Source organism: Bos indicus x Bos taurus, chromosome 22 (genome assembly GCF_003369695.1).
Source record: "Bos indicus x Bos taurus breed Angus x Brahman F1 hybrid chromosome 22, Bos_hybrid_MaternalHap_v2.0, whole genome shotgun sequence".
In the NCBI taxonomy this organism is placed as follows: domain Eukaryota; kingdom Metazoa; phylum Chordata; class Mammalia; order Artiodactyla; family Bovidae; genus Bos; species Bos indicus x Bos taurus.
This window is the reverse complement of record NC_040097.1, coordinates 4,009,573-4,031,209: the sequence shown is the minus strand read 5'-3', so window position 1 is coordinate 4,031,209 and position 21,637 is coordinate 4,009,573. Positions and strand designations below refer to the sequence as shown.

At 40.8% G+C, this 21,637-nt stretch overlaps 1 protein-coding gene across 10 annotated transcripts in view; it reads right to left on the bottom strand.

Annotated features, from left to right (window-relative positions):
• Window positions 1-21,637, bottom strand: part of LOC113880949 (peroxisome proliferator-activated receptor gamma) — a 217,488-nt gene that overhangs the window by 117,488 nt on the left and 78,363 nt on the right. For all 10 annotated transcript variants that reach the window (XM_027523652.1, XM_027523651.1, XM_027523654.1 and 7 more), the window contains 4 exons: window positions 20,930-21,157; window positions 18,988-19,157; window positions 10,483-10,621; window positions 4,801-5,000 (listed from right to left, as the gene is read on the bottom strand). In XM_027523652.1, the coding sequence (XP_027379453.1) occupies window positions 4,801-5,000; window positions 10,483-10,621; window positions 18,988-19,157; window positions 20,930-21,149 (729 nt within the window). In that variant the 5' untranslated portion in view covers window positions 21,150-21,157. The remainder of the gene's footprint in view (window positions 1-4,800; window positions 5,001-10,482; window positions 10,622-18,987; window positions 19,158-20,929; window positions 21,158-21,637) is intronic.

The window sequence follows — 21,637 nt, the reverse complement described above, 5'->3', positions numbered from 1 at the left end:
GTTTATTTTCATCAACAAACATGGGATCATGTGACAACCATACACCCAGTGTGATCATCACAGCAGGGTAACAGTCAAACACTGGGAACTTCCAAAGTCCATTCAGTTCTCAGGTTGCCTTCAGGAGACACAGCACCCTGGTTCTAGCATATTCGTGGTTTTAAGAGTTCTGTAGACCCCCTCTCAAAGAAGGGGTCTGGGTGGGAACAAGCCATTGACAGGAAACAGACCATGGGGAGAGTCAGTTCCATTTCTATCTGAGGGTGGCTCAAAGGTCCAGTGCTCCTAAAGTTTCTTCTCTGATGTCCCACATCCTGTGATTCCAATTCCCCATCTTCCCCTAAACCCAGAGCCTAAAGTTCCCAAATATTATTCTTTGAGGAAGGACAATGAAAGTGGGACCATTATATTCTAAAGGTATGACGTCTAAATTTAAAAGATAGGAGGGGAGCCCCTCGTGGCCCACTGGTTAAGAATCCATCTTGCAAAGCTGGCGACATGGGTTCGAGCCCTGTCAAGGGACTAAGATCCCACATGCCACGGGATAACTAAGCCCACATGCCACAGAATGTGCGCTGCAAGGAAAGATCTCTTGTGTTGCAACAAAGACCCAATGCAGCCAAATGAATAAATATTTCTTTAAAAAGGAGCATTTAATTGATCTGCTCATTTACTTGTTCTGCACAGTGCCAATGGCACCAGGGAATAAGAGACAGAGGAGAGCTGAGTGGGGAAGGGAGAAGCTCTGGTTTACCTGGAGGCAAATGCTGGAGCTGGGCCTGAAAGACTAGCAGGCGCTTCACCAATGAGACAGAACAGGCAATGGTTAAATGGAGCAGGAAGATAAATTTAAAGAAAGACCTCTTCAGTAAAGCCATTTCCTTTCCCAAAGGTTCTGGGTAACTGGTTATCCACTATGCTGAGCAGCCTTCCCCCGGCTTGGCAGAACCCACCCTAATGACAACAGTTCCAGTGGGGTGTGCAGTGAGGCCCAAATCGCTTTCCTGCACCAGCCATGGCCCCTTTTCCAGGTCCCCCCATCCTCTCAAGAGTCCGCACTTCTGCAAAACTTTTCCTATCAATGCAAATCTTCACTTTCAAAAGTCCTGGCCAAGAAGAGATAACATAACAGCCCTGAGATAGATGCTATCAAATGAATAACATGACCATGTAAGATAAAGAACAAATCTCTAGTCTCATTGGAAATCACATTCTGATTTTATTTTTTCCCTTTCCCATATTCCTCTCTGCACTATTTCTTTCCACTAGTGCTTAATTTGATTTTGCAAGATAAGGAGAAAAGAGAGAGCCAAACAATTCAATTTCAGTTTTGTGTAATCAGAGGGTGGATTATTCTAATTTGGCCCAGTCTCTCTTTCCTTCCCAGACCCTAACAAGAGGCAATTCTGCCTCCAACCAGATTTTTAATGATGTCCAGGTTGGTGAGCAAATCTTGGGCTAAAGGTCTTCTGATTAAAGTCCAGAATTTCAAAGGCCATAGGCAGCAGCTTTTAATTCAATTAAGCAAACACGTTTTGAGTAACCATTATAGACAAAGCACAGCCTTAGTTACTATAGGGGGAAGCCGATAATTAAGCATTTTATGGCACTTTCCCTTAAAACAGCTTAATACCTATTTACCCCATAAAAGTTTGGGGCTTCACTGCCCCCCCCCCCGCCCCCCTCCCCCCCACCCGCCATGAAATCCCCTGGAGAAGGGAATGGAAACCCACTCCAGTATTCTTCCCTGGAGAATCGTATGGACAGAGGAGCCTGGCAGGCTACAGTCCACGGGGTCATAAAGAGTCAGACACAACTGAGATACTAATATTAACATCCCATAAACAGCCTTGGTTCCCTGGTGGCTCAAATGGTAAAGAATCTGCCTGCAATGCAGGAAACTCAGTTCAATCCCTGGGTCGGGAAGATGCCCTGGAGAAGGGAATGGCAACCCACTCCAGTATTCTTGCCTGGAGAATTGCATGGACAGAGGAGCCTGGTGGGCTACAGTCCATGGAGTCGTAGAGTCAGACAGGACTGAGCAACTAACACACAAAGAGCCTACAATTACCTTCATTTTTAGAGCCAAAGACTCAATTGTGGTGAGCTTTGAAAGTGATTTATGGTGAACTGGGCTCTGGACCTCTCACAGTTAACACACAGTATGCTGGCCACTGGAAGTGTAAATTTAAAATCTTGACTACTGGAGAAAAAAAAAATTTTTTTTTTTTTAATGCTTTCCTCTTATCTTTCAGGTACTATTAAATTAATAGGACTTCCACGGTGGATTGCAGGTCTGGATGGGGAGATAAAGAGAAGGTGAGAAAGTAGTTTCTGGAAACTGAACGGCGCGAGGCAAACTGTGGAGTAAACAGTGTGCTCTGGGCTCTCCCTGGTCACCAAGCCTCTCCCAGCTCAGGGTCTCCTGCTGGGCTCCTTGTCACACATGGGCCTCTCAGAGAACTGGCACAAGCTGCCTTCCACTGTTAACTCTGTTTAGCCAGGCTGCTCTGATTTTCTTGTTTCTCTAACCTTTAAATGAACACAGTTTACCTTCCATAGTAAAATCAGCTAGGCCGGGGCCATTCGTTTCTGTTTGGCTGTGCCCTCATTTTTTCATTTAAAGAATACGTAGACTCCACTTTTTGTTGTTTACTCACTAAGTCGTGTCTGACACTTTTGACACCCCCATGGACTGTAGTCCACCAGGCTCCTCTGTCCACGGGATTCTCCGGGCAAGAATATTAGAGTGGTCTCTGCTGTTTCCTCCTCCAGGGGATTTTCCCGACGCATGGATTGAATCCAGGTCTCCTGCGTTGGCAGGTGGATTCTTAATCACGGAGCCACCAGGGAAGCCCTAGACTCAGCTTTATCATGACGTACAACCTGTTGCCTGCCCTATGGAAGACAGTAGCTCCTCGCTAGAATTCGAGAAGAACGAAACAATACAAGGAAGATTTCCTGACTGTGAAGGTATTGGGGCAGCAGAACAAGGTGGGAAACTCCTGCTGTTCTAAACATTCATAAAAATAAACCATCACTGAGAATGTTTTCCCAAGGTGAAAATTCTTGGGAATTTCACACACAGTGTCTCTGTCAACGGGGCCATTGCTGGCCAATGGGCAGGACTGGCTTCTGGGAGGAGGACAAAAGAGGATAATACAAAAGAGGATAATAACAGCAGCTGCAAGGTAGTGTGGGTCTTGAACATACTGAATGTGCAAGACTTTTAAAAACCTGTAAGTAGCTGGATAGAGGTATAATACTGTTAGGGCACCAGTGATCTCTCTGGCAGTCAAGAAACCCACTGCCCTTGTTGATAGTTGGCTTTTTACGCAGCCAACTGCGTAACAAGTTTTCCTTTTCTATTAGCTCATTTTACTCTTACAGTATAGCTAAAAGAAAAAAAAAATAACGTCTTGAGATAGTCATCAAAATACAGTAACGGGTGATAAAACTTTCCCCCAAATAAAACTAAGTGGGGAAAGAGTTAAGCATTTCTGTTCATTTGTTCAGTAATTGCACACCTCTCCTGCAGGTGTTCATCTGAAAATAAATGACAGCATGAAAAGGCTTTCAAGGGTTGGGACAGTGTCTTCAGAATGTCCTGTGGTTCTTACTACCCTAGGAACCTACTTCATTGTACTCAAAACCCGACCCTGCCTGTGAAAACTGCAGTCCAGAGATGGGATCCAGGTCACAGTTGAAGGTGATGGCAGAACTGGGGACAGAGTTCAGGCACAGTTATAGTTTGTTTCAACATAATTCCCATGTGCTTTCTCAGCTTGTTATCAGGGAAGAATTCTACTTCTTGGAAAACGGACTCAACCACCATTATCAGCCACTCTGGGTTTCCTGAACAGGTCATCAATGTGCCTGCTGATGTTTGAGAATACCCGTAGTAGCCCAGGCTGCTCAGAGCCTCTGAGAAGATAAAACTCATACACACAACACGAGGACAGGGCTCCCAGCTCCCTGGGAATAATAATCAAGACAGCCCTACAAGGAAAGAAAGGTGGTGTGATATCCGAAATATATTTTTATGCCCCACAGAGAACTTCTGAGAGGTACTGGAGTAGTTCTGCACGATACAATCATGGGATCGACCACCTTTTCCAAACCTAGGTCAGGCCCTTCCCAGAGAAAAACAGGGCTGCTTGAAGGCCTACAAATGTGGCCAGTGACTTTGATGCCAAGAAAAGAAAAGATATGGATCCTGAAAGAGCGTGGTGGCATGAGGGAAGCCTGAGTTCATTTGTTCAAGTTAAGATGAACTCCTGCAGAGTTGGACAGTGCTTAGCAACTAAACCACCACCAAGATGACCTGTACCTTTCTAGTCTCAAAACCTTTATTAGGAGAGCTTGAAGGAGTTTTTCCCTATTTAAAATAATGTTTACTTACTGTATCTGAAAACACTCTCTCTCCTCTATTTTAGACTCAGCCTGTGGTAGGTACCAGCCAACCACAGAATGGTACTCTGTGTGTGTGTGTGTGTGTGTGTGTGTGCAACACACATGCATGGGTGCTTAGTTGCTCAGTCGTGTCCGACTCTTGGCAACCCTACAGACTGTAGCCCGCCAGGCTACTCTCTTCATGGGATTTCCCAGGCAAGAATATTGGAGTGGGTTGCCATCCCCTTCTCCAGGGGATCTTCCCAACCCAGGGATTGAACTGAGTTCTCCTGCATGGCAGGCAGATTCTTTACCACATCTGTGCATCACATGGTAAGTCATTTACTCAAAGGGAAAACAACAACAAAACCCGGCCACCCCAAATGAAGACAGTAGAAGAGAACTAACTGATTTGTCTGTCGTCTTTCCCGTCAAGATCGCCCTCGCCTTTGCTTTGGTCAGCGGGAAGGACTTTATGTACGAGTCATACAAATGCTTTGCCAGGGCCCGGAGGTCAGCAGACTCTGGGTTCAGTTGGTCGATATCGCTGGAGATCTCCGCTAACAGCTTCTCCTTCTCGGCCTGTGGCATGCGCCCAAACCTGATGGCTACAGAAGAGAAAGGGCAGGATGAATGAGTGCATTCCTGTATAGACATACATATATTCCTGTGTGTATATATATACACACACACACACATCACAACTTCTTTACCCTTTCATCCGTCAGTGGATACTTCGGCAGTTTCCATGTCTTAGCTATTATAAATCATGCTGCAATGAACATGGTAGGGGTGGCAAGTGAATTAGGTTGCCTTATTAAAGATTAAAGATCTTATTAAAAATATTTTTGTCCTTTAACATCTAAGGGGTGAATTCGCAGTCATATCAGGCTTTTGACAATGAGTAAGGCTTCGTCTCATGGTCAGTTTTTCCACTTTTAACATGTTTATTTTGCAACAGCTGTAGCCTGTAAACAAGACTTGTATGAAAAATAATACTATTGCTTTTCATATGACTGTTGCCAATAAGTTATGTTTTTCCACCTCTCTTTCTTGAGGGAAAAAAATATGCGCATTTGGAGGTTTTGCAGGACTTGGCAATCATTTTATTTTCTGGCTCCTCTACAGTAAAACAAGGGGCAGTCTTATCACCGTGATTAAGTAATTTTTAAGTTGGGGGTAACGTTTTTCAAACTATTTGGAGAGGACATTTAAACATTGTCCAGGTTTCTCTCCAAAGTCAAGATGAGCAAGATACTACAGCCTCATCTTCTGACTCTGAAGTCTTATGTGACATCGTTCAATTCATTTACTGAACACCCGTTTGATGGAAGATACTGGCTCAACAAACTGGACTAGGGGACACAAGGATGAAAAGGATGTGTACAGTAGATCCAAAACATAAAAGAGAGCCTACATATGCATGGGTTATTCTCTCCCTCTCCTGTACTGCTTTCTACAAGCTCCTTCCTTTCCATCTAAGCAGGGTTTAAGGTTCTGACCCCAGAACAATCCACCCCATGCTCTTTCCTCCACCATTGAACTTACTGAAAGAGCTGTTGTCCCTCACTGTCTTACTCTTTACCTCCCAACCCACTGCCACTGCTTCTTGGCCTTTTGGCTAGGATCAAGTGTAGTAAGGGGGCTTCCCTGGTGGCTCAGTGGTGAAGAACTCGCCTGCCAATGCAGGAGAAGCAAGAGATGCAGGTTCAATCCCTAGGTCGGGAAGATCCCCTGGAGGAGGAAATGGCAACCCACTCCAGTATTCCTGCCTAGAGAATCTCATGGATGGAGAAGTCTGGCAGGCTACAGTTCACTGGGTCACAAAGAGTAGGACATGACTGAGTGACTGATCGAACAGCACCACTGCAATCTAGCTTTTCCTCATTTAAATTCACCAAAACTTTGCTCTCACAAAGGCCCCTACAGCTCCTCTAACGGTCACATCTAGGGGCCTGTTCTAAGTGCTCGTTCTGCTTGAGCTCCCCGGCTTCCTCCCAGCCCTTCACATTGCTGACCTTCTGCACCCTCTAATTTCAAAAGTTTCTCACACTGGTCTCTGCCTTTCTGGCTCCCCATATCTTTCTGTCTGCTATTTTCCAGAACTCCGTGACAGCCCCTCTTCCTTCATTTACATTCTATTGTTCCTAGTTCAAGTTTTCTCTCTAATGCAGAAAATGTGCTAAAGACTCCTGCCCTTTCTTCCCTGAGATTTGTATCCTTATTTCTCACTTCTTCCTGTGTCCCTTTGCCTGTGGACGCTGGATATTCTATAAGCACCTCAAGTCAGTGGCTCAGTCGTGTTTCTCTGTGACCCCACGGACTGTAACTCACCAGGCTCCTCTGTCCACAGGGTTTCCCAGGCAAGAGTACTGGAGCAGGGTGCCATTCCCTTCTCCAGGGGAATCTTCCCAACTCCAGGATCAAACCTGGGTCTCCTGTAGGCAGATTCTTAACCATCTGAGCCATGATTTAACGAAACAGAAAATCAAACTTTTTATTTCCCCTTCAAATTGTCTCCTCTTCCTGTTTTCCTTTCTTGATTAACTCACTCTGTCACCCAAACTAAGCACCTCGAATAATCTCTGACAACCTCTCTCCCCTTGGACATGTGCATTCATTGGTCATGGCTGTGATGTTTCTTTCAATGCCGCCGCCTCTCGCCATGCCCAATCTCTGAGTTCACAGTATTGCACTGGCCTCCTGATGGATTTCCCTGACTTTTCCCTCTCTAACTTCTCCTTTTTTACTGTTTTCAATAGTTTGGTTTTTGGCAGTACAGGTCTGTTTGCTCCCTTGCTTTCTGAGAATGTGGTGCTTACAGGAGAGGTTAAGAAGCTCACAGAAGAGAAAGAATGGGGAATCAGAAACCGGATGGCAGAGAAGGTGTTTGAGTTGGGCCTTCAACACTAGGTAGGATTTTGACTGGGAAGGAAGGGCACAGGAAGCAGAGCGCCAGAGGTGTTCTATCACCGGGTAATTTGCAGCAACAGCCAAGAATACAGCTTGTCTGAAATGTAAGTGGAAAAAGCAGCAGTGGGAGAGGGAGGTGGAGGCTGGACTGTGGGCAGTAATGAACGCCTTGAAGGTGTGGGTACCACAGCCTCTGCCTTAGGACTTTTCACTCTGTTATATCTTCTGAAAGTTATTTGAATTTGGGGAGATTTCCCCCATACCACAAAGAAGACTGCAGAAACAAAAAGTAACATGTTGCAGTTTAAAGTCATTTGCCATTCGGGTTTTTCTTTTTTGCAACATACACTGGTGCTTCTGTTTGCCAGAAAGAAGAGAACTACCTTAAGATGGGAAGAGCCACAGAAACTTGTGAAACCATTTTTCTAGAATTGAACAAGCTGCTAAGAAGGTATTTTGGGAGAAGGCAATGGCACCCCATTCCAGTACTCTTGCCTGGAAACTCCCATGGATGGAGGAGCCTGGTAGGCTGCAATCCATGGGGTCACTAAGAGTCGGATACGACTGAGCTACTTCACTTTCACTTTTCGCTTTCATGCATTGGAGAAGGAAATGGCAACCCACTCCAGTGTTCTTGCCTGGAGAATCCCAGGGACGGGGGAGCCTGGTGGGCTGCTGTCTATGGGGTCACACAGAGTCGGACACGACTGAAGTGACTTAGCAGCAAGAAGGTATTTTGAAAGTTGTCAGCTTTTTTTTTTTAATAAAAGAAAAAAGGCATCATTTATATACTACAACATCCTAATCAGTAAAGCGAGTGAAAGTGTAAGTGTTAGTTGCTCAGTTGTGTCTGACTCTGCAAACCCCATGGACTGTAGCTCACCAGGCAGAGCCAGTAGCCATTCCCTTCTCCAGGGGATCTTCCCGACTCAGGGACTGACCCGGGTCTCCCGCATTGCAGGCAGATTCTTTACCGTCTAAGCCAAAGATGCTTAATTCTGTAAAGCTAAGGTTTCACTAACTTTTAATATTTGTGAAAAATAAAACTTCTGTCTAAAGTGGATGGAATAGGGAAAACCTAGCTGTTTTCTGTGCAGCCCTTTTCCATAAAAAAAAAAAAAAAAACAAACCCTGAAAAGGGATTTTCTTAGTCATGTTTGCAATCCTGTAAATGCTAAAGTATGATCTTTGATACCATGATATTTAATTTCTTTCCTTTTTCACCTTTGTAAGAATTAACTGAACACTCTCTACAAAGCTGCTCCTCTCTCTAAATAGAGTAAGCTAATGGTCACAAGAAGGCAAAAGATGACCTAATTATCATGCTTATGATAGCTTTGACTTTTCTGGAAAGAGAAAATTATACCATCAATACTATAAAAGTTGCATTTTAAATTATTTGCCTATAAACAACAAGCAATAGGGGATATATTTTACATGAATGTGTGCAAGCAACAGAAAATATACTGTACCTCAATATGAAAAGTGACAATTTTTAAAGGACAAAAAGTAAATATAATTGAAAGCAAAACTGGCATCTTTTCCTAAGTGGTATTTATAACAATGACCTCAAAGTCAAAGATTCCTTCATAAAGATAAAATAAATTTACTGCAACATGATCACATCACCTAAAATGTAATCCTTCAACTGAAAACGTACCCTTGCTTTACGAAGTCTGAAATAAAAAGGAAATTGGTAGAATTAAACCAGCAAATTATCCTGCAATTAATGACTGAAGTTGTATAGACAGCAGATGTAATCAATTGCTAGGAAAGTTGGACCAAACTTCTATCCTGTCTAATATAGTTGGTAGAACTATTCAAAATACATTCTTGCCTTTAGAGGAAATTACCCCGTATTAACGATACAAATATAATTTTGTAAACCACTTTTAAAGGGTAGAAGACCTATTCAATTAGTGATTCCCAAATATCTTGATTGTTGCTGTTAAAAAAAAAATCTGCATGATGGAACAAAAATTTAATTTTCACAGATGCTGTTGAGTCCTCATAGATGACAGCTGACTTCAAATATTATATCTTCTTACCAGATAAGTTTTGAGAGAGGAAAAGGTAAAAGAAAGAAAAATAGGGCATACGATGACATTAGACTTCAGACTTAATTTGATTACTTTGGCATTTTATCAATATATCTCTAAGCCCATAATAACTTTTGAAAGAATTGATGAATACTTGACAAATATAATACTACCTAGTTACATCAAAAACTTGTTTTGTGAGCCAGTCAACCAATGAAAGCCAAATGGCGATTAAGAGCTATTTCTTCAAACAGGGCTATGTCCCATGATTGTACTGAGTTAGTTCTACAGTTCATGAAAACATGGGTCTTTAACAGTCCTGCCCTTAAGCTGACACTCCTAATTATAAGCTTCACTTAAGATACAGGTTCAAAAAAGTAGAATGTTTTACTCTCCTATTGAAGTTCTGTGAAACTTTTAAAAATACTTGCTTAATCCACAAATTGTATGCTGTACAAAGTCAAGGATAGGGTTCTGCTCATTTCTGCATAGCAAAGAGAAAAAAAGGTATATCTATGTCTGATATACCACTAAAGTTCCATATCCATAAATCAGAATTTTCTTACATTTAAAGTAGAAACTAATGTTTATAAAATAGATATCTAGTAATAATCTGCTGTATAGCACAGGGAACTTTGCTCAATACTCTGAATGGCCTATGTGAGAAAAGAATCTTAAAAAAAAAAAAAGTGGATAAATGCATATGTGTGACTGAGTCACCTTGCTGTACACCTGAAACTAACCCAGCTTTGTAAGTCAACTATGCGCCTATAAAATAAAAAAAAGTAGAAACTACTTACACATATAATTCTATTTTTAATACTATTAAAGCAACACAAAAAATTAATCACAACTCTCACATTACATGTGTTTCAGAACACTACAGTAACTTTCATTACCACCCAGACTTCCCAGTCTTTTCTCCCATCGTGGCAAATGCCCAACTACAAGACAGAAGGATTCACACTTAAAGCCGAACAACTCTGACCTAATTGAGAAATGCTTTATTGGCATGCAGTCTTCTGAAATCTGGCGATCTGTGGGAAAACTGAACACGTTTTCAGCCACGGCCCTCGGGTCTACGGGTCTAGCAGCTGTGATGAGAAGCGTCGAGTGCGGGCACAAAGTGCTCACTTACCATTATGAGACATCCCCACAGCAAGGCACTTCTGAAACCGACAGTACTGACATTTATTTCTACTTTTCTTGTGGATCCGACAGTTAAGATCACACCTATCGTAAATAAGTTTCAATCTGATTGTCCTCCGGAAGAAACCCTACGAAGGAATATGGGTGAGGGAGAAAAGAAGCAAGTGTTAAGTGTTTGTGACAATGGCTGAAAGCCACACTGGCCTGAGTATTAGATACTGTAGGCTCTTGACACGTTCCGTCAGTGGTGACTTTAGACAAATCACTTAAGCTCTCTCGGTCTTCTCTGCTATAAACTAAAGAAACAGAGGATCTCCAGTGTCCCTTTTTTAGCTCTTAGTGACCACAACCCACTGATGTCATTCAGTGCATCTTGGCCCCACATCTGGATTTCAGCAAGCTCTAAGAAGTGCTCTGGATTTAATGTAATGCAAATAAAACACCATGTAATCAGTTCAGTCTCTCTGTAAATCATTCCAGCAGCATGCCCTAACCTTATAATTGTGCTAAGCAGTTTGGCAAACTTAGAGTCATTTCATTCTAAAACATGAGCAAGGCCAATAAAAATCCACATGTGGGTAATTTTTTTTGGAATTCTCTATGTTGCATAATTTCCTACAAAATTGGTTTCATTTATTTATGCATTTGAAAGAGTGTTCCATAACCACTGTAGCCTACAAACAGAGATAACAGAAAATAACAGGAGAAGTAATATATATGTTCTCAGAAACTTGACCACTATCTCAAAATAGCAAACATGTCAATTTGAGGCTGAATTCTGCTGTTTATTTTTGAAGACCTGAAAAAATTCTAATGAGAAATGTTTTCTAACTCCATTTTGTTGTTGTTGAGAATATTCCTACTCATTTCTATTGCATTCATTCTCATGCAACCCACTTTTTAATTCTTTCAAATTTATCTGGCCCTGTTTGAATACAAAGCACTGAATTAGGATTGATTCTACCACTGACATGCATTTTGACTTTCTCCAGATTTCTACCTTGAACTCTAGACAAGTATGTTCAGCTGTTTACTTGACAACTTCACTTGGAAATCTAACATTATCTCTAACCCAGCACGACCACCACTGAAGTCCTGGTCATACCCTACAAGCTTACCTCACTGCAACTTTCTCCATCTTAGCTGTCACAACTCCAGCCCTGAAGGCACTCTCATCTTCCTTCTCTCATGTGGAAAGCTCATGCTCCAAATATACAATTGCCTGTTTCCCTCACTGCTTTCAAGCTGTCTTAACGTTTCAACGTCTTAATGAGGCTTATCTACCTTATTCAATACTGTGGCCTGTCCCTGTCCCCACCCCTCATCGGCAATTCTTGCTCTGCTTTATTCTGCTCTTACCTGCCATCTCCCCGCTCCATTAGCAGTTATGACTTCCTAATGTGCCACATAATTTAGTTATTTATGTTTATTTTCTGCCCCTCTCTCACTGCTCAACTATAATTCTGAGCTCCCTGGGGACAGGGCTAACCCTTAACCCAGACACTAACAATAGTGCCCCATTAAAGTATTTTGTTGAATAAATATGTGTCATTTAACTTCCTTCCTGGGCCATCTCTGATATTTTGAGATTCTAAACTATGACTGAGATATTAAAAGGTCATTGGCACACTTTTTTCCTTTCAGGTTTTGAAGCTATCTTATTAAATGTAATAATTACAAACATGTAGGAAATGCATGTAACTGTAAAACATAATGGGCTTCCCTGCTGGCTCAGCTGGTAAAGAATCTACCTGCAATGTGGGAGACTTGGGTTCTACCCCTGGGTAGGGAAGATCCCCTGAAGAAGGGAATGGCTACCCACTCCAGTATTGTGGCCTGGAGAATCCCACGGACAGAGGAGCCTGGCGGGTGACAGTCCATGGGGTCACAAAGAGTCGGACATGACTGAGTGACTTTCACTATAAAACATAGTAAGATAATTATCACACATGAGCCCATTATGCAACTCAAGATTTAAAATCATAACCAGCCATGTGCATGCACTTATGTGTTCTTCCCTTATCCAACTGTTGCTCCTGTGGCTGCTTGACAATATAATCATAACCCTAATTTTGAGCTTATCATTTCCCTGACCTTTTAAAAAAACACAGCTTTACCATACAGCCTATAAACTAAAAATACATTGTAGGTATGCTTGATTGCGGGCTTTATTAAGTAGTATCATACTACATATAGATTTTGCAAAGAGATTTTCCTCTCTATGGCTTACTATCCTTGAAGAATATTATTTTAGTCTTTTTATTTTTTTAACATGTAAACCTTTTCATTTTGCTCTCATTCTTGAAAGAGTCACAGGGTACTCAGTTTTTCCTCTTAACAGTCTGGATTCCACTGGCTCTATGCTTTCATTGTTTCTGTTGAGACGTCTGCTGTCAACTGACTCTGGTTGCACTTAATTCTCTTTGTTTTTTGTGCTCTGCAGTTTTACCGTAGTGTGTCTAGCCATGGATTTCTTTATCTTCTTGGGCGTTTTCTGCATCATGGTTTCACTTGTTCATTGGTTCTTGTATTCCAATTAGATGTTAAGACTTTCTTTTCAAGCCTTCCATATTTCTGAATTTCTCTTTTATATTTTTTATCTTCTTGCCATTAATGTTGATCACAAAGGTAAACATCAGAAGAGCCAAATAAGATGAAAAAAAAAAAATGCAGTGGCAAAAGTAAGGAAAAGCAAACATTTCTCACCAAAGTTCATCAGTGAGAAGAGTTCTGTATATTACTCTTCATTAGTAAAGAAGACATATTTTTAATATTCAAAGATCCTATGAATCCTTCAAGAAGTAAAAGAGGCTTCAAATTCTAGCAGATTCTAGGTGGGATATGTTCTTTAAAACATTGTTGGTTTCTTTCTTAATAACTTCTTTGCACATATCTTTCAGTTTGGTAATCCTTTCTTTTGCTGTGTCCAGTATGCTATTTAACCCTTGCATAGAATTTTTATTTCAATGATCATATTTTTCACTTTTAGAAGTTTCACTTATTTTCAAGGCTGGTGGTCATTCTTGATAGTCTATTATTGTTCATTCATTGCTGTGATTCTGCCCTCTATCTTTAAACAACTCACACACAGCTGCACGTTCTGGGCCAGGCAGTTCCAATATCTGCATTCTTGGGTAGGGGTGGAGAAGCCTGTTTACTTGTTTACCTCTGATGCATGTCATCAAGCTAGCTGCCTATTTATGTGCTTGCTGATATTTTACTTTGAAGTCATTTCTTGACCTTAAACTGTGAGAATCCTACAGGGTAAAAATTGGGAATTCCTTCCTCCAAAGAGAATTTGAAGATCCTTCTTTTGGAAGTCAGGAGTGCCACTGACTTATGACTATTCCAGACTCTCTTGGGAATTCTGGCTTAACTCAGAAGCTGGGCATCTATCATGAGGAAACTCTGCCCCTCCAAGTGTGCCTGAAGCTGCAGTTCAAGACCTAGGATTGTTTGCTTGTTTTGCTACTAATGTTTTGGAGAGTTTTCCCTACCTCTTGTGAGATCAGCACTATCTCAAAGGATATGTCCTGTGTAGGGTATGGTGGAAAGGTAAACCTCTTTAATTCTCAGAGGGTTCTAAGATGCTTTGAATATTTAAAAGGCATTTTCCCCCTGACTGATTCACAGAAGGCTAAAGTACAGAACTGTTGCCACTGTTAAATACTGTTGAGAAATCTTGCTTTGATTTTTGCCATTGGGTCATATATATTTCATGATATCTTTGGCTGCTTCTCTGAGCTTCACTTTTAAAACCCAATACTAGTAGTTGAAAATGCTGCTCGGCTATCTGACAGGTCCCAGAGTACTCACCTTTTTTGGCATGGTTGGAGATGAAGACTTTTTAATAAAATAACTATGTTTTTTAAGTTTAACGTTTATAATGTGATTTGTTTTTTGTTTTGACCCCTATGATGTCTTTCAAAGAGTATCACATTTTTTGTAATGATTCCAATGTTAAAGGATCATCATTCTGTATATCATATATGCACTGACCATACACATAAAATCTTGAACTAAATGTATACAAACCCCAGTACAAGCTTGGAACTGCTTTTACTTAAAAAAATTTTTTTAAGACTAAGTTCATGATAACTAACCATTTTCTTGTCATCTGACTTTTTCAAGAAACCTAGAGAGGAAGATACAAGACTCTCATTTAGTGTTTTTTGTAAAACTTATTTCTTTACTTGATGAATGAAGCAGGCTCCCCCCAAATTTTCTTCATTGCCAAGAAAGAAACACTCATTTTTATTATGTCAGTGTCCAAAAATGAAGTGCCATTTCAACAGTTCAGAGTTCTGATCACCATGAAGTCTATGAACTGGTGTGATGGAGATGCATCAGTCACCATAAATTGCTTTGTGTATATTTTTATTATAAAATCTTCACACTTGCTTGTGAGAACATAAAGCCTGCTTATTTCTTCCTTAAAACATTTTCTCCAACTTCTCCTTCATTGCTTTATTAGTAATAAAACTTCAGGTACAATGAGACCTGAGTGGTATTTAAATTTTACAATGAGATTAAATGCCCTGTGTCAGATCTGAAGTCAGCTTTAACATGATATGGCCCACAGAGGCTGAATCAATGAGCTGTCACTGGTGCACGGGAATATACTAAAAACTCTTCCTGAGGTAGGAATACAAAAATACATAGAAATATAAAAATAGATTATACAGTATTGTATGGTAGTGTTTCCTTGTATCTTTACTAAGTCTATGGTTCTAGAATTATCTTTCACTACAGACACAAAAATATTACGAAACCTATTAGGGAAAAAAATAAATGTCCAATTTATAAGCAATCAATGTCAGCTTTGTAAGTTCTAAAGTGTATGAATCTTTCATTAGTTACAGATTATATATTACCTACGTCAGTAATATTAGTAACTGAAGAATCTATCACTGTTTTCCTGTAATCCAAACATTTTTTTCTGTCTGAACTTTGGCAAGGGTCAAATAAACCTGTTCCCCTGGCATGTAGATATGTTTACGAAGACCTACCGACAGCCATCTTGAGAAATATAGCTATTTTTTTTTTCTATTGTAAATTAGTTTGTAGGTTTGTGGTCAACTGTATTTTAATTATGGGTGTATCCCACATTCTACTGAAATGACAAATGTTAAATTGCCAAAACACCTTCTTTTAACGCAGTCTAACATGTGTGTTAATTTCACTTTCACTGAGTATTGTTGGTGAGCTAAGGCTGTATCTTTTTAAAATTTATTTATGGCTGTGCTGGGTCTTCACTGTGGCACACCGCCTTCCTCTGGCTGCAGCAAGCAGGGCTTCCTCTCTAGTTATGCTGTGTGGGCTTCTCACTGCAGTGGCCTCTTGCTGTGGAGCACAGGCTCTAGGGTATGTGGGCTCAGCAGCTGTGGTGCAGAGGCTTGCTTGCCCTGGGGCATGTGGGATCTTAGTTCCCAGGCCAGGGACTGAACCCATGTCTCCTGCATTGGCAGGTGGACTCTTAATCGCTGGACCACCAAGGAAGTCCCATTAAGGTGGTACCTTTGATTACTGATGGGCACTGGTCTAACTGGTCTAATGATGGCATTCAGAGTGTGGCAGCAATTCTGTTTAACTCCAAAGCACTGAAGAATGAGTAAGCATGTCTTCAGCCTATAACAAAAGTTCTCAAACATTTTGGTCTCAGTCCCCCTTTACTCACCCCAAAACGTTGAGGTTTCTAAACAGTTTTAATTTATGTGAGCTATACCTATTGATGTTGATTAGATTAGAAATAAAACCTGAGACATTATTAGGTACAAGAACATTCAGGTCACATTCCATCAGGCATTAGAACTATGCGACCATTCGGTGTCATGTAGCTTCTAGAACACTCCACTTCCATTCCTGAGAGAATGAGAGTGAACAAGGCAAACAACAAATTAATATTATTATGAAAACAGTATCAACCTCATGGGTATCTGGAAAAGGTCGTAGGGACCCCATCCCCAAACCACACTTTGAGAACTGCTGACATACTTGGAGAAGCCAAATTATATTATTCCTCTAACATTTTTCTTATTCTTATCTTTAAAATGGGCAGATGCCTATTCCCCCTTCTAAGGTTGGCATAACCTTCTTTGTATTTTCGTCTTCTTTTTGCTGCTGTTCAGTCACTAAGTCGTGTTCAACACTTTGCAGCCCCACTGACTGCAGTGTGGCAGGCTCCCCTGTCCTTCACTATCTCTCAGTTTGCTCAGATTCATGCCCACTAAGTCGGTGATGCTGTCCAACCATCTCATCCTCTGCTTCCCCTTCTCCTTTTCTCTTCAATCTTTCCCAGCATCAGGGTCCTTTCCCATGAGTTGTCTCTTCCCATCAGGTGGCCAAAGTAGTGGAGGGAGCTTCAGCTTCAGTATCAGTCCTTCTAATGAATATTCAGGGTTGATTTCCTTTCATAGGAAGTCTGTAATCTTTATTTTGGATGGTTTACAAGTTACTGGAGGCTACTATACAATACTGTGAATTTTCTTCTACTTCTTTTGCTTGTCTGTCTCTGGTAGGTGAAGGACTCCTCTGGATTCATCAGGTTTTAAGTGTTAATTCTCCGTCTCTGCCTTAGAACATTTCTGTTTGTAACTAGAGGGCACCTGAGTGTTCTCCTCCCTCTTTTCTCTTCTTTTTGCTTCTTTTCTTCTTTGTTTGCTTTGATCTTCTAAGTTTTTATGCCCTTAGAACTTAGCTTTAACACTATATGCAACTGCTGACAATATCTGTCTTTTCAATTTTTGGTTGATTGGTTAGTCCTTAAATCACCATTCAATTTTTAGCTGTTCTCAGAAATGTTAACTCTCCACAAATATCTGATGAATAGAATCACAATGAAACTATTTGCTTAAAACTTCTTGTTTTCTAACTGCTTTACCAGCCCATAAAAAACAATATTATACTGTGGAAACTTAACCAACCATACTTTATTTATCAACATAAATTACCAAGATAATCAAAACTAGATGATTTCTTCAACTACTTCTAAGAATTTAGCCACAATTTCCTCAAAATTACATAAATTTAATTGAGTAAAATGACAGGTTCTTACTATTCCTTGAGAACATAATGATTTCCTATAAGGTTACAGATATTTTAGTTTGGTTTCAATCATTGAATGAATGAGTTTTCATGTTTTAAATGAAAGCATCTCTTGCCAGGAGTCATTTTGGAATTTTAGACTCAGAGATGAATCAGAAGCCCTTTGGTGAGCTACTCTAGCTGAATTATTTTATACATGAGTGACTGAGGCTGAAATCCTCATGTGATTGGTTAGAGACCATGGACAAGTGGCCACGTAACCACTAACTTGTCTCTTTCACTTTATTAGGTTGCCTTTAGAAAAATAAACTTTTGGATTGGAGAGGCTTTAGTGATCATCTAAATCAATACCATCATGTTATAGATGTGAAAACTTAGGCAGGATATGGTTAAAAATATAATATAGACAAAGGCATCTTACACAATATCTGGTGTATAGCAAAATTCAGTAAATATTAACTTCCTTTTTTGGCTCATGGTCCAGTTAGGAACACAGATCTTCCAACCTACTTAACTGCTGTCACATATCTTCATTCTGAACAAAAAGCCCTACTGATGATTGAACCTGATCTTATACAAGCAGCATTATTTTATAAGGTAAATATTTATCCACAATTTATTCTGAGCCCTAGAGTATATAATACTATTCGATTACTATTTTATTCATGGAGCCTATTAGAATTAATTCTTTTAAAAGACTACATTTTAAAACATGAGTAGATTAACATTTTCTCAATAGTTGGGCAGAAAATTACTAAAAGAACTTTCCAAAATAGCCTTTTTCACAAAGAAAGGAGGTGAAGATAAAGGGTATCTCTTTTCCAAAACAGCTGTATCTCTTTGCCTAACCATAACACATGGCTCACACTGATGCTGAATAAGGAAACATACAGCATCGGTTTAGGAGTCAGAAGGTGTATCGATGTGCCACTTACAATGGATGACCGTGGGGGAAATCTCAGTGACACAAGATTTCTACACCTGCAAAGTGGCCATAAATAAGCTCAACCTTATAGGAGTGTGGTAAGGCTCAAATGAAGGTTATCCATCTATCTACATATACAGAATATTACACAGTATAGTGGAAAGAAAAAGCATTAGGAGATTCAGGAGATCTGCGTTCTGTTTGGGGTCAGCCCATCACTGTCATGCCATGTTACCTTGAGCAAGCAATTTCTTTTTTTGTAATCTGCAAAATGCGAAGGTGGAATTAGATCAGCGCTGCACAGGACCAATTCGGAAAAAACGAAGTGAGGCACAGTAGCCTTGCTTTTTAATGATTTTCTTAGGTTTTCAAGTATTATATCATCTAAAGGATGGGTTTTACCAAAGATATTTAAAAGTTTGACAGCTTTGTCTCAATTCTTTGCCATCTGTTTGCAACACGAAATGAAAACCTAGGTACCTTTTCAGCAAATTATTTCAAAAATGATCTTTTTTTTTTTTTTACCTTGCATCCTTCACAAGCATGAACTCCATAGTGGAACCCTGACGCTTTATCCCCACAGACCCGGCATTCAATGGCCATGAGGGAGTTGGAAGGCTCTTCATGAGGCTTACTGTACAGCTGAGTCTTTTCAGAATAATAAGGTGGGGATACAGGCTCCACTTTGATTGCACCTGTGTACAGAAAAACAGGAGCAGACAATCATCACAGGAAAAACAATGCTAAACAGGCAGCAGGGCATGTCGTTATAGTATACCTTATTACCATATTTTATTATTTAGGTTAGATGCACTATGGAACATGAAAAGGACACAGGAAAAAGTGGGCTTTGTAATCCCATGCAAGTCACAACCTCTGGGCCTAACCTGTGAAAACAAATTGGGAAGGGAAGTAAGTTTATGGTTCTATGACCCTCCAGTACCTCATGATACTAAAGTTCCCACAGGAAATATATAATATCTGAAATCATGAAGGTTATTTTTCTATGGGCTGTATTTGGCATTCATGACAATATTAAATTATACATTTAAACTTAAATATTGTATTTTAGAAGTGTTTTTAAACCACTCTTGCAAAGGAAACACAAAAGGAACTGAGAAGGAAATGGTATGCCCAGCTTGAGGGTACATGAAAAGTAAGAGACCAGGTTCTCATCAATATTGAGTCAGAAAAGATGGTTTGTAAAATGATCTTTGATAGAGAGAGACACTTTGGAAAGCAAGCACTATCTTCCTGCTGGTCAGGATCAAGCCTATTAAATTTCCATATTAGGCTTCAACTGAAATCACACATGTAAATATAACCGAGTATATAATTTATCTTAAAAAAAAAAAAAAAACTAGAAATACAGGAAGTTCTTACTTCTTGTCAAGTAATGGCTGCCAATTACACAGTGGTTGCTCTGGAAAACCAGCATATCAGCAAAGAGATAAAAATCAAGGAAATAGCATCACAGAAATTTATCTTATCTTGAAAAGTGCAGTTTTAGTTTTTCTTGATGTGAACTGCATTAATGGCATGGAGATTTATCAATAGTCTACAATGTCAACATTCAAATTTGTGCTGAAAAATAGGTTTCAGTGTAAGCTGCTCAAACTGCAGAATTAGGAAAGTTGCATTAAAGTAATAGTGATTTAGCGATAAGTTAAAGGAGGTAATAAACTGTTACTTATCTACTTAAAAGTAGAAACAATGAATCAAAATTTGGGGGGGTGGGGGGATGGACATTTAGCCTGATATACAGCTAGCACTGTAATCACGCTGGAGACTGTCCCTGAAAAGGGAAGAAGAAAACAGAGAGACGAGGGGAGGGAGGAAAAGGAATGATGATCCAGGGTGTTCACACACGACCTGCCGTGCTGGTCAGTTACATGTGTGTGTCGGCTCAGTCACACAGTCATGTACTCTTTTCAACCCCTGGACTGAGCCCACCAGGCTCCTCTGTCCATGGGATTCTCCATGGCAAGAATTCTGGAGTGGGTTGCCATTTCCTCCTCCAGGGGATCTTCCCGACCCAGGTATCAAACCCACGTCTCCTGCGCTGCAGCCAGATTCTTTACCACTGAGCCACCTGGGAAGTGGAAGTATCAGTCACTCAGTTGTGTCTGACACTTTTTCCCAAGAACTTTAGCCTGCCAGGCTCCTCTGTCTATGGAATTTTCCAGATAAGAACAAGGGAGTAAGTAGGTAGCCATTCCTTTCTCCAGGGGAATCAAGGATAGAATCCAGGTCTTCTACATTGCAGGCAGATTCTTTACCATCTGAGCCACCTGGGAAGCCCTTGGTCAATTATAAACACTTAGTATTTCATGGACAAGTGGATGAATAAATGAATGGTAAATGTCTTCACCACAGCCATTAGTCCTGGGAGCATTTACCCTACTGTGGACGAGAGCTTAGTCCAATTCTAGTCTCAACAGTCTGAAAAGTGAAATAAACCTCATACTTTGGTACTCTTGGAGCTTCAGGTCATACTTATAATCTGCAACCATCGGGTCAGCTCTTGGGAACGGAATGTCCTCATAGTGCGGAGTGGAAATGCTGGAGAAGTCAACGGTGGTGAAGGGCTTGATGTCAAAGGCATGGGAGTGGTCATCCATCATAGAAAGGTCCACGGAGCTGATCCCAAAGTTGGTGGGCCAAAACGGCATCTCTGTGTCAACCATGGTAATTTCTGAAACAAAGAAAAGACCAGCTGTGACGTTAGCCCTGAGGACTGGGCAGTCTCATGAAGACACACAGAAAGGGAACAGAAAGAGTCTCCGGTCAAGATGTCACCTAGGTGATCACGAGGAGAGAAGCAAACACAACCACCTTCCTAGTGCCATCCAGGTTGCTGAAGTAACTGAGGGAAGTCACCCATTACCTAGACGTCATGGTCGAGGACCCTCTAGCAGTGTCAGCCTGTACAGCGGACCCACGCCAACGTCCTACAGACAGCCCTGTTCTCCTTACAGTGGGATGACTCTCCTAAGGGTATCTGGGAATGGGCTTCTTGCTTTTTCCCAGCGAGCAGAGAGCTAAAGAATGTAGCTGTCACAGGCTGACTCTTGCAAGAGGTTAAAGATTCTAGCTGTGGTCTTCGTAAGAAAAACAAAGTGCCTGGAAAACACAAATAAGGAGGGGAGCGCTGTGGATGTGCTTCAGTGGCTCC